This window comes from Corvus hawaiiensis, chromosome 6, assembly GCF_020740725.1.
Source record: "Corvus hawaiiensis isolate bCorHaw1 chromosome 6, bCorHaw1.pri.cur, whole genome shotgun sequence".
Lineage (NCBI taxonomy): Eukaryota > Metazoa > Chordata > Aves > Passeriformes > Corvidae > Corvus > Corvus hawaiiensis.
Genome location: NC_063218.1, coordinates 7,176,667 through 7,190,159, shown reverse-complemented (window position 1 = coordinate 7,190,159; position 13,493 = coordinate 7,176,667). Strand labels below are relative to the sequence as shown.

Below are 13,493 nucleotides of genomic sequence, written 5' to 3'. Positions count from 1 at the left end.
CTTGTACCCAAAGGAGGCACAGAGGAATCTCTCCTGAGGGAAGTCACAGGCTGGCTCAATGAAGTGGCACTGGGATAGGAAATACCTTGGGAAATACCATCTGAACACTGCTGACAATTCAACAGATGGCTCCAGTTGCAGGAAGACATCATTTAGACAACAGAGCTGGAATGAGTTCACAAGTCTCCCACCCTCTTGTCTCATGCTCCACCACTGCATGCTCCTGGCACACTGTCATTATCTCCTAGGAAAAATGCCTGCTACTTTCTACCACTTCCACACTCACAAGGTTTTTTAACCACCTTTTTGGTTGTGTCAGCTCGAATACTTCCATAAGCTCTCTTCAGACCAGATAAATACAGGAAGACATTTCTGCTTTTTTAGATGCTTCTTCATCATTTCCAGAACTTCAATCCAAGGTGGGTCTGAGAGACAGGCAGCAATTGAGGCACTTCGCAAATGTGGATGGCTGACAACAGAACAACAGAGTTTAACACAGAGCTGAGTCTTTAAAACTTAGAAGAGTTTGCCCCAAAGATGAGTTATGATACCATGTTCCCAACATCTATGACACGAATCATGTCTGCTTCCCAAAATGGATACTGCATACAGTACCCTACTATTGGGTGATTGAATCAAGGGAAACACAAGAGCAATAGGAAAGGACTCAATCCACCTTTGTGCGGCTGCAAGCACTCCAGACAACACTCTTAAGACCTATCTACAATGATTTGTCTTCACAAGGAGTGGTATCGAGATTTATTCATTCCAAAAGGGGACATGGCCGTCCCCACTTGTTCTTTGCCTTTCCCGTAAGCTGGTGCTGATGTGCACAGATGTGTGGCCCTGATGTCCACCAGACAGTGTTCTCTCCTCTCTTATCAAGTCTTTGGAGCAGGGTCCCATTTTTTTAAATTCAGTGTCTGCACAGCACTGAACACATGGGGTTCTTGCTCATATTTGGGGCCACCCAGTGGCACTGGCAGTTCACTTTAACTCAGCCTATCCACAGTGTGGGACCCTCCCGTGCAAGCCTGAAACATGGTGGGTAGGATCTGGTAAAAGGGAGCTCAGAGAATAGGGAATTTTTTCCACTTCAGACTAGATTTACCTGGAGTTTCAATAGGAACTCCATAAAAAACCATTTAAGGCCCAGACTGAAAAGGCTGAGGAGTTGTTTACTGCACTGTTATCTCCAGTTATAAGCTGAGCCTGATCATCATTTTATCGAGCACTTTAAACCTAAAGCACTACCTGGCCCATCCCTAAGGGCTGTGAGGGGTGTTAAGTCTTCCCTGCCATCACAACTCATCAGCCACTCTTCCAGACCAGAAATGTTGGTCCACCCCTGGTGCTATCAACCACTTCAGGCCAAGCCAGAAGTGTCCAAACCTGGGCTCTTTCAGATGGTAAAGCCTGAACACACAGCTCACTGCAGTGGACATAAACTATAAAGAAGAGCCACTACCATGTTTTGCTCTCTCTCTTTTAGACACAGAGATTGTTTTTTCATCAGGGAATACCAGCAATAAAAGGTGGAGAATACTGTATTTTTATTACCTTCAACCTGCCATATCATGCATACTTAAAGCACTGCTTCTCTTCCTCTCCTTAGTCATTTGTTTACTGTACTGTTATACAATAACTCATCTTTTGTAATTCATTTGCCAATGAGGCAAATTTAAATTGTAGCAAAATCTAAGGCAGGATTACTAAACAGCCACTCAGAGAAGTAGAGGAAAGCCACCCTGAGGTAACCAGCCAACTTAGACTGATGCATAACTCATCCAATACTTAATGTATTTCACACACTGTCCAGGCTTCTTGTTTGTACTGACAGAAGCAGACTTAGAGAGAGATGCATTAACGTCAAAATCCTACACAGAAAACAATGTCTGCTGTGTTCTCCTAACCATGCCCAGCCTAACTACACTCTCCATCCTCACAGGTAATACTCAAAGCCACTGAAAATGTCAATTTTCCTTTGTACCTCTTCTGAGCCTTCCAAGACTTTCTAAGGTGGGAACTAGTTTTATCACCTCATCAAGTTTTCCTTATTTATGGAGGTAAAGAAACTCTCTGAAAGTATTTATTCTCTTTACATGTTTCACAAGAATAAGAATGCCAGTATCTACATGATTTTTTTTTAAATAGCTGCCATGACTAAGAATTAGGTATTTTTTCCATCTATTTTGAGGAAGGAGTACTTGGTGGCTGGAGGAGAAAGTTCACAATACTTATGAGCTTTGATTTAAAACACACACAGAAACACAGCATTACATAGCTGGAACACTACTTGTTTGATTCACCTCATTTGTCAATATTTGACTGACTTACAAACAAACATTTTTCTCAATTAAAGGGTAAAGTAACAAAATCCACCCCCTACAAGATAGTAACTGAAAAGGTTTTGCAGTTGATGTAAAGCCAGGGGCATTCCCATTCTACAACAGGCAGTTCAGTTGAAAATTCCTAGAAAAACCACATGCCTATCACTTCTGCTGCTGTTGCTGCCGCCAGACTCATGGCCTGGAGGTGAACTCTGGATAGTGAGAATCCTTTGGACCTGCACTTCTCTAGAGGTCTGGAAGAAAGGGACAGGTGTCTCCAGGGTGCACAGCCAAATTCCTCATGACTTCTTCAAGTACTCCACTAGGAAAAGGCAGAATTACCTAAGGCCCACGTGGAGCAGGTGATGCTTCTGCTATACTGGACATAAATACAGCAACTGAAGGACAGCTGGACAACTGCAATTATTTTTCCTTCAGGTCAAGATTTGATGATTCAGGAAGCCAGACTTCAGCCAAACACCTTAAGAGATGTGCTAGAAGTTAATCAAACCTTTCTCCTGTATGTGCCCGTTAAAAGCTCAAGTCTCTTCCCTGGTATCTGCACATCATGAATGTCCCCACCTCTGAGAACTGCTAGTTTATAGCTGCTTCTGTAATACAGAAAATGAACAGAAATTAAAAAAACATCACCCCTATATCGATAAAATTAATTAAGTAATGCAACCCGCCATGCTAAGGAAGCTGAAAGTTTTATCATGAATGATCATTGTACCCAAACTAGCATCTTTCCAGGACCTATTGAACTTCAGGGTGACTTTCTATGACAGAAAAAAAAACTGCAACAGGCAAATCATGAAGTCCCACCAGCAGCAGGGACAGGCATTGCAGAGTGTGCTGAGCTCAACACTGCCAAAAGGATCAGGTGGAATCAAGCACGTAAGACTGAGAGACTGCAATACACAGGTGGTACTGGCCCAAATATTACCAGGTAAAAAACATGCAAGCACCCTTTCCTAGTGGATATTCAGATTCAAGGCACATTAGGCCTACTTTTCAGAACTGTTCCACTGTTGGTTACATGTAGCTGTGTCATACACAGCAATACCTAAGAGAGAGACTAACTGCTTTGCTGAGACTGCTTTATACCTTTCCAAATTTACCTTTTCTGTCTGAATTCCCTGATTTTATCAACAGGAGGTACCCAATGAACCAACCTAGCCAAACCCTGTTTGCACAGAATATAACAAAATCATTACACTGCCATTTTCCCCAGGGATAGGGAAATCTATTTGGCTGTCTTAGAGATGTGTATGTAGAGGGGCAGCAGGAAAAACAAGCAAATTAAAAGACACAACACAAGCTCACCTACACCCAGGACTTGCCACCTAAATAAATGCTGAAAAGTATGAGAACACTTCTTCCTTCAAGGTCTCCCAAATCTTTTAAATAGCTTTGGCAAGACACCTGTGAACATTCAGCTATGCGTTATCCAACACGTGGATTAACGTACTTTACCCTAAAGAGGAAGAATCGATGTCTGTACAGGATGAACACAGAGCCCATACCTAAAGCACATGTTCCCAACTCCTGCTCGTAAAGCATCCCAACAGCCCAGCTTGCACACACAGAAGCTGTGGGTCAGCCAGCGGCTGCACACCTGCCTGGGCTCTCATCTCATCGATGCTGAGCGGTCACCAGGTGCTCTCTGGGGCTGGGGCTGCCAAAGAGACCCCACCAGACGCACCGCTGGTTTCTGGGGAGCACTGACAGCACTTTACATTCTCCTTAAGACCTTTAATACTGTACTTCGTCTAATAACTTCCAGTTTACAACCAGGAAGGAGCGGGCTTTGGCTGCAACGTAGTGAAAAAGCTTTAGGGTGTCTCCAAACCTGCTTCGTCCACAGAGCCAGAGCCCCCCCGCAGCCCCATCCCGCTGCCAGCACACCCGGGGGCCGCCAGGGCACGCCTCAGCTTCCCGGTTACAGCGCTCCCTTCCCGAAGGGTAAAACCCCCGCGGCTCCCAGACTTTCCCGCCCGAGGGAACCCGGGCGAGCGCTGCGGGCAGGGCGGCCCCGCTACGTACCCGGAGACAATCTTGCCGCTGAGGATCTCGGCGGGAGCCATGGCGAGGGCCGGAGGGCGGGCGTGCGGCGGGCGTGCGGCAGCCGAGCGCAGCGGGGCTCCCGGGCCGTCTGCGGGACGCGCTCCCCCCGCGGCCGCCCCACTCCCGCCCCACGTGGCCCCGAACTTTCGGCGGCCCCAGCCCCGCCGCGCAAGCGCTGCCCCTGCCCCGCCCCGCCCCAGGGCTCTGTCGGCGCGGGCTGGGGGCCGGGGCTGTGCCGGGTCTCTCGCACGGCGCGGCTGCAGTCGGAGGGAGCGGGGTCGAGATGCGCGGCGAAATGGCCGCCAAAGCGGCCTCCAGAGCGCTTTCGAGGCGGCGCTCCCGGGCGCGCCCGGCCCCTGCTCCGCGGAGAGCTGGGCCGGCTGAGGGAAAGGGCAGCCCCGGAGGGAGCTGAGGGTGAGGGGTGCTGGTGCTGGGCTGTGCACGGCGAATGCGTAGGAAAATCCCAAATCGGTGTAAGAATTATCTGTGTTTCTAGTCTTGTGGCTCTCGTAAGAGGTTATGCCAGGAGTAGAAGTTAAAGAGTAGAATCACGGAATCACAGAATGGTTTGGGTTGAAAGGGACTTAAAAAATCATGTCGTTTCAACCTCCAGCCGTGGGCAGGGACACCTTCCACCGGGCCCGGTTGCTCAGAGCCCCATCCAGGCTGGCCTTGAACACTCTCAGGGATGGGGCAGCCACAGCTTCTGTGGGCAACCTGTGCCAGGGTCTCAGCAGCCTCACAGTAAAGGATTTCTACCTAATACCTTACTGAATCTACTGACTTCCAGTTTGAAGCCATTCCCCCTTGTCCTATCACTACACGCCCTTGTAAAACAGCCGTCATTCTTTTTTGCATAAAAATAAGTAATTTTATTTTTCAACACTTCAACACATTTGTTCAACATAAAGTCACCAAACCACTGGCTGGCCAGAAAGGGTTCCTAGAATTGGCCATCAAGGGATGTATTTGCACAGAGTAATCCCGTTAGAACTGGTGAAGGTGTAGCTTCCTGTCGGATCCACATGTACTGTTATTTGCATAACCAGTGCATTTCCTTACTCTGCAGGCCAGTTCACATGTTTTAGGACCTTTCTCAGAGAGTTGGCTGTCAGTAGTTTTCTCACACATATGGCAAATGAGTGATTAACATCCAGCCAGAGCTGGGGATGGAAAATGCAGTTAAATATCACTGTGGCAGACTTGCCCAGGCAAGATAATGCTGTGACCCAGAGAACTGTTAAGGAACTCATCAGTGTTCCGTGCTAATGTCTAACACATGGTTAGAGAGCAGGTCCATGACTCAAGAAACTGGTGGTAAAAAGTTCTGGGGCAGAGAACTGGCAAATGGGGACTGATGCTGGGCTGACCCCACAGTGTTAGATTGCTGTTGGGGAATAGTAGCACATTCCTGTGCTTCCAGTAAACCAGTGCTCTTACTGTTTTGGGACCCAGCAACATGTGCCATGTGTTGGCAGTACAGCAAAGAAATGGGATAATTTCACTGCAAATCATCAAGCTATGGAGGATCAGGACTGAATGCTAGAACAGCAATGTTCCTGCTGAGAATTTGAGGCTTAAAAGGCCTGTGGGAAGTGCTTTCACATAGATTTTTGCTTTACATAGAGTGCATAGGTTTGAAAAAATAAAGTATCTGTTCCAAAGACTTTGCAGAGAAAACTTTCAATCCTGCTCTTCCATCATGTAATCAGCTCACAAAGGGATTTGGGGAACTCTCGGATTTTGGAAGGGAGAAATGCAACTCTTGCAGCTTCCACCTAGGGCACAGAACTGGAGGAAATATACAGGAAATATACGGGAAATATACAGGCCCTTCTGTTTCAGCAGCTCAGAGGCTTTAAGGTTGCTTCTTTGGCATTCTAGGAGGGGAATGTAAACCTACATAGTTCAAAACTTGTCTGAGGATAAGGTTTTTCTCCTTTGTGTTTCCTCTCATACACTAAAAAGTGACATCTTTTCTGCTTTTTTCTGCTTTTTTTTTTCTGTTGAGGGTAGAGATTGCTGCCTTGAGTGATTAAACTACTTTAAGTTAACAACATGTTGTAGTTGTAGGATTAAAGGTCAGAAATTTCTCTTCAGGAGTGACTTGGAAAAGAGAGAAAACATCGTAGTTTAGGGCTTTTATCTGCTAAATGAAAAAATGTAGGAATAAATACAAAAAGGAAGGAACTTCTTTTCCCCCTTCATTATGTATTCCCTGTATTTCCTGGAATGCAGCAACAGGCACTTGCAGTCAAAACTAAGATTACACAATTGGTCAAGAGGAGGGATTTTTCTAGACTGTTTAAAATTCTGTGCCTTAGTTGTTTCTTCTGTTGCCTGTATCTGAGGCGTGAATGAACTCTTGGAGGGGAAAACGACCCAGTGTTAAGAGAAAAACCCCACAAAAGATTAACTCCTTCATCTAAGAACTGGATAAGCTCACAAAAACAATTTTTGCCAAAAATAGACCTGACATTCAGGATTGCAGCATAAAAATATCAGGCAGGGAAAGAAAAAAATGAAAGCTATTTTCTTTAAAATATCCAGGTGACCTTATTTGCAGAGTGAGCAGAAGACACCATTGCCATCAGGAGCTGTAGATTCCTACCCAGAGCTGCTAACTTGCATGATATACATGTGTGTGTGAGCAATAAACCTCCCTCCTTGCTTTTCTACATGCCCCAGCTCCTGAATAATAAATGTATCATGATGACAGATAAAACTTTGAAAATTACCCAAATTTATTGCTGGAAAGGAACTTCTAAACAACTTCAACTTCTTCTATTATTTCTTTCGTTTTGATCCAGAATCTAATTTTTGGGAAGGACAGACTAATGAATTTTAAATATACTTATGCCAGAAAATCAGACTAACCTTCTTTTGTCAGAGCAGGAAGTCCTTTTGTATTTCTAACTTGTCTCATGTGGCAGTCAAGCTGGGATTGTTCCTCAGTTGTGCACATCATGTCTCTAAGTAAGAACATGTTCTTTAACATTTATTCTTAATTTTCATCTTGGGATCAAAATGCTGGAAAAGGAAAGGGAAAGGAACAGAAAAGGGATTATGTGATGAGAAATGGTTGAGCTTCTGCTCAGCTCATATCAGAGCCATATGCAATTGCAATAAAAAAGTTAAAGCTACTATTTACATGTAGGAGCTCTCAGAGAAACACGGTGGGGAAGGAAACAAACATCGTGAAAATGTTTACAGAGTTTACAGCAAAGATCAATGCTTTATGCATTCAGTACCAAAGCAGACTTACTACCTAATGGTTGTTAGGATAAAGAAGGATAAAAACATTTACTTCAGGATAGGCTGAAGCCCCAGTGTAAGAGAGTTCTCTCTGCTCTGAGTGTTGGCCCAGCACAGTTGTTCTCCCTCACTCACCTCGCTGCCAACATCCCTGGGTTTGATTTGGCATCTCCCACAGTGTGACTGTTTACCTTTGCATCCACCCCCTCTTACCCAACATGTCAAAAGTTATGAAGGTTGCTCTTTAAAAAACCCCCGAAGGCTGCAAAATATATGCCAGAAAGACTTTCAGTGTTACTGGTGAGCTAAAAGCTGTGCCCCTGATGACACAGGGCCCCAGAACCTGTAATTTGTCATGAGAAACTGACCACAAACCATCAAAGTGAGAAAGAACATTAAGCTTTGCTTTACCTATTAAGTGGGATGGCTAGGATAGGACATTGTCTCCAGTAAAGGGGTAGGACCAGAAAAGTTAGATTAGTTTTATAAACCTTGGTCAGAAAAGAGATTTTGAGAAAACCTGTTTTCAGGAGCACACCAGAAAACCAGTATTAGACTTTGATACTTCAAATATTTATGGGAAACTTCTCCTGCTTGGAGACGCCTCTCTGAACAATGTATGACATTACCCAAGAAGGTACCTTTATCTACCATGATGAGAGACACAACTTTGTCACGGGGTAACAGTGACACATTTAAACACATGCTATTGGTCCACTCTGCCTTTGATCAGAGGATGACTGAACTCTTACGTAAGGCGTGAGATTGATCTCATGTACGCACTTTGAAACAGCCCTTACAGCTAAGCTGTGTTAATGAAATAGTAGATGGCTTGCACTGTGATTTGTTCCATCATAAAGTGTTTCCCAAGTGTAGTCTCCTAATCTGTTGAACCATATCATGTGTTCCATCACTGAAATAAGAAGGTGGTGACAAAGCCAGCTGTTGGACAGTCACTACAGAGGTAGCTCTCCTGGGTTAGGATGGTGTTTGCCCTCTGGCTTTCTCAGGGCTCCTGGTCTAAGGGCTGAACCAGCAGAACAGATACTTGGAGTGCTCATTGTCTACTTCAGTGCAAAAGCAGACAAATCAACCAAATCACTTCTGAACACAGATTTAACTCCAAGAAACTGGTTTTTTGTAAAACCTGTGAAGGGAACTTTCGTCATGGCTATTTCTGGCAGGGAGGTAAAGCTGGTTGTGTCCCACAAAGTGACAGTAACAGACTTCTGAAATGCTTTCCTGACCCCTGTCTCCAGCTTGCTGATCACCTACCATGCAGGGGTTTTGTATTGACCACTGTTTATCTGTCACTCTAAAGACAGCAATATTCAGCTCAGATTATCTCTGAATTTCCACTTGTGTTACTATGCCAATGACACAAATTTGTACATAGTTGCGTGAATTTTCCATTGGCTGTTTTTCTTGTCCTTCCAGCTAGCTTCCTTAACAACATCAACTTACCTTCACACAGAAATCCAACAGTTCCCATTGACCTCTTAGGGATCCCACAGAAGGTCTTGGTAACAGTTTGAAGAATTCTGTGTCACACTTGATTCCAGTGAGAACAGTACCAGAGTGCTTGATAAATGTGGGCCTTAGGTTGTCCCAACTCTTTGATGTTAAGAGGGAATTCAGATCAAAGAAACCATTTTCTAAGTAGTTCCCTCTCTCACTAGTACTTCTACACTAATACTCACTAATACTTCTACAGCATGTTGGGGCACTCCGTGCAGTAAACAACAGCCTAATTCACTGTCCCAACCTGCCCGTGAGTTGTGTATTACCTCATTTTCCAGATAAGGTAGCTGAGAAAGAAGGGAATATTGATTGCCTAAAGCAGAATACAAACTGAAGCAATGGAGCTGTGATTAACTACCTTGACATTTCCACCTCCTCCTAATTCTCTTTGGCTAAAAATTTTTAGGTAACAGTGTGTGGCCGCAGAGGACTTCCCACCCCCCGCCCCCCCCCCCCCCTTTTTTTTTTCAACTGCTAAATATCACTAGAAGACTATGAAAAAGTGTTTCCTACATTTTTCAAAGAAATACTTCCAATACCAGTTCCACCTTTCTAACTGTAGAGGGAGTTGCACACACTGACACAGGCAGAGGCAGGCAGAGGAAAAGGTGAGTGTTAGGGCTGCAGGTAGAAGGATGTCCAGAAGACAATCTTTCCATTGCAGTTTAATCCACACTGCCTCCCAGATCATTCTCCCAGCCCAAGCAAGAACATCCTGGCAGAGCAAGATTGCAGAGCAAGTTCTATGCCATCTCTGCAAGAGCTTTCACAAGGCACTCTCTCAGCCAAGCAGATCCTGCTCTTGCAGTAGGAGGGTGAAAAGATCCTATAAAGTCTATGGTGGGGGAAGTCCAAGAAACCAGCTTTCCTACAGACCATAATTCCAACAAGTGAGATATTTGGAGATAAAAATAGGTATAAATGCACTTCATTTGCACTTCAAACTTGGGTGATGCAGTCTTTGTGCTTCTCTTAATACCCACACACAGTGTTTGATGGTGCACACAGTTCATAGTATGAAACAGGCTTAAGGAGTTGTACTTTCAGTGTGATTTTACTTACAGCATTCTTGATTCCACTACATGTCCTTTCTCTGTAATTGCCTCTACATCTTAGGACTGCATGTAACAGATCAGACAAAAGGTAACCCAGCACAGGGTCAGGGCTCTTGACAGTGACCAGATGTAGATGTGTAAGGAAGACTATAGGAACAGGGCAAACATGATATTCCTGGTCTCCAACCAGTTACAGCTGAAAGAATTTCTAAGACAAGCAGGATAATGGAAGTGGGGGAGAAATAGGGTAAAGTTAGGTACAACTGTTTGAAGCCTGTGCTTTCTGTTCTCAGAGGTTCATGAGAGACATAGATCCTTTCCTTGTGTTATATAATATATAGAATGTCTCAATTTTTCTCAATAGACAGGATCTTTGTGTTCTTCTTTTGCATAGCAACTCTTGACCCTGTGAGTCTGTTGGTTAATTTTAATGGTAAAAGCATTGATGAGGCACCTCTGCCTCTGCAGTGAATTATTTTTTCCCTTATTTGATGCATGCATGGTTTTTTCTGTCTCTGAAATATGGATACATTTGCCCACTGTGCTTCATTATCTCCCTTTTGGGGTTATTCATAATTAGACTTTAATTTCTTCTACGTAGCAAGCAACAGGTCACAAGGAAATGGCCTCAAGTTGTGCCAGGGGAGGTTTAGATTGGATATTAGCAAAAATTTCTTCACTGAAAGGGCAGTCAAGCATTGAAGCAATCTGCCCTGGGAAGTATTGGAATCACCATCCCCGGCAGTGTTTGGAAAGACATAAATGGAGCTTAAGAGTATGATTTAGTGGTGGATCTGGCAGTGTAAGGTCAGTGGCTGGACTTGAGGTTATTTTTTCCCAACCTTAATGATTCTATGACTCTTGGCATTAAAAATAAAGATTTGTATTTATTTTTCATTGGCCATGTTTGATTGCTGCTCTTTGTAATTAGAAAGAATTACAGTTGAAAGGTTGAAAAGTTGAAAGGAGGAAGAGGCCTAACTGAACTGCTCTGGAAAAGCAGATCTTTGTATGATGTACTGTTCATACAAGCACATGGCCACACACATATGAAACAGATTTTTTTTCCTTGAAGGTCTCTTAATTGAAGTATTTGGAGCTGAGTTTCGCTTTGTGTGAGCACAGTTTGAAAGGACTTAAAAAGAAAGACTTAAGTGTGCATCTTTTTAAACGATCTCATTTTTTAAAAAATCTGAATAGTATGAACATAATTGAACTCAGTGAAAGCTTGTTCCACAGTCATTTATAAATGTGCCTATATACACGTGCCTGTATTTCCCAGCTTGTTTGCCTTATACTGCAGACTTCTGTATTCCCCAAGTTTTTCAGTTTCTAGTCATAGTGATCACGTTTCTGCCCTTTCCTTTTGCCTAAGATCTGAGTAATGTGTCTGCAATTTACACCAAGAACTGCTCCTTTTATAAATGTGAGGCACATTGTTTAGAGACACATTGCTAATGTTTGCCCTAAAGCTGTGGAGTGTCTCCCTCCCCTCATGCTCAGCTGCACCAGGGAAGAAAAGCAGTGAATTAACCTCACAAGTCTGCAGAGCTCTAGTGCCTGTCCTGCACATCTCTGGGAGAAAGATTTCTCAAAAGAACAGCAAAGCTTGCTCTCGTCTGCTACTGTGAGCTCTCCCCGTGCTTTCTGATTCATAAACCAGCTGGAGATCTCGTTAGAAAGTCTGTGCCATGAAATGGTCCATCCTTTACGCCTGTCTCCAAGACCTTTAAATAATCCTGCAAGGCGGTGGTAATGTTTTGTCCTTTGTCAGCCATAGCTGGCAAAAAGTGCAATAAGGACCTTTCTGGTCCTCTCTATTGTTTTGAAGCTTGCATTTTGACATCTGTAGCCTGAGCACCCTGGTGAGGATGCTTGTGTATGTAGTAATTCTGCTCTGGAGCCCCAGTGTTTTGCAGATAAAAACATGACAAGCCTGTGCTCCAAACTGTTCCTGAGACAGAGGCAGTGGCTGGTGCTGCCTGGGCCCACAGGAAGATTCAGAGCCTGTAGACTTGTGGTGGAATGGAAATATGGTGAGCTCAAGAGGGAGAAGTCTGCTTGGCCTGTGTTTCCTCTTTATGGCCTAGAAGCCTGGAGAAGAAAATTAATAATCCTTCCAAGAGGAGCTGTGCCAAGCTGGGGTGTTACTGGTGTCCCTCGTGCCCACCCGAGCAGGGTAGGACTGGCAGGCAGATTCTGAAGGAGGCTTGAGTCCCCATACTGATCATACAGGATCAGCAAAGACAATACTGTAGCAACGAGTCAGACAGCTGATAACAAACAAACAAGACAAACAGATTGTGCCCTGAGACCTCTCCTGCAGTGTAACATTGACACTGGTGCAGGCGTTGACCCTGTGGACGTTCATGGTGGGATGTCAGTATAGGAATAGGTAAGCAGTAAGATCTGAGTTGCTGCCATGGTTTAGAGCTGTTTAATTTGAAATGTGCTTACTAGTTGGTGTTTCTGGATGGCAGGGGTGCACAAAGCATGCTGAGACTTAGGACTCTGAAGAAAATTTCTTATTTTTTTCTTCAGCCTTGGAAAAAAAAATGAGCAGAGAGCTCCCCACAGCCTGCACCCTGCACAGTGATGCTGAGTGCCCAAAAATGGCCTTGAGTTCAAAGGATCAGGCCTTGAAGATGGACTGGAAGAAAGACACCTTTATTTCTACAGCCATCTGTTACCCATGGCCCTATGCTGGGTGGTTTTTGCCCCCATGTCACCTTCCCAGCTGTGGCTGCAGTACTGTTCCATCTCCTGCTTTCCATGGAGATCCACAACTCTGCAGGAAGAAGGGGAGTATCCCAGAATTTGTTGGATGGAACCTGGGCGATTCTGTTTTTGTTGTTTGTGCAGGAATACTTTTCTAGTTTGGGAAAGCACTTTGAAATATGTTTTTGGCCAAAATCCCTCTCAAGCAATTCTGGCTTAGCTGGATCCAAGTGCTGTTGAAATTGGTGAGGTTAATTCTGTGTCTCTTGGTTCAGGAAATTTGTGTGTCATCATGCCTGCACCCCGTTATCAGTGGATTTCTCTTGAGGTGTGACATTATTGTTCGTCACCATTGATGTTAGCAACATTAATGGCATTTTAAGAGTGAAAAGTACAAAAAATAATAATTGGTTATCCTATAAAGAGAAAACACCATCCAGGCTGAGGCCTTAGATTTTGTTGAAAAGGAGTCTGTCAGTGGCATTATTAACATAAACATTTCAATTGATTTTATGTAGATAACTTTTTTTATTTGCACCAGTAACAG

General features: G+C 44.2%; 1 protein-coding gene across 1 annotated transcript in view; it reads right to left on the bottom strand.

Annotated features, from left to right (window-relative positions):
- MTHFD1 (methylenetetrahydrofolate dehydrogenase, cyclohydrolase and formyltetrahydrofolate synthetase 1) overlaps positions 1-4,510 on the bottom strand; it is a 40,759-nt gene extending 36,249 nt beyond the window's left edge. The window contains exon 1 of the mRNA XM_048307606.1: positions 4,377-4,510. Within this exon, the coding sequence (XP_048163563.1) occupies positions 4,377-4,417 (41 nt within the window). The 5' untranslated portion in view covers positions 4,418-4,510. The remainder of the gene's footprint in view (positions 1-4,376) is intronic.
- Positions 4,511-13,493: the final 8,983 nt, after the last annotated feature.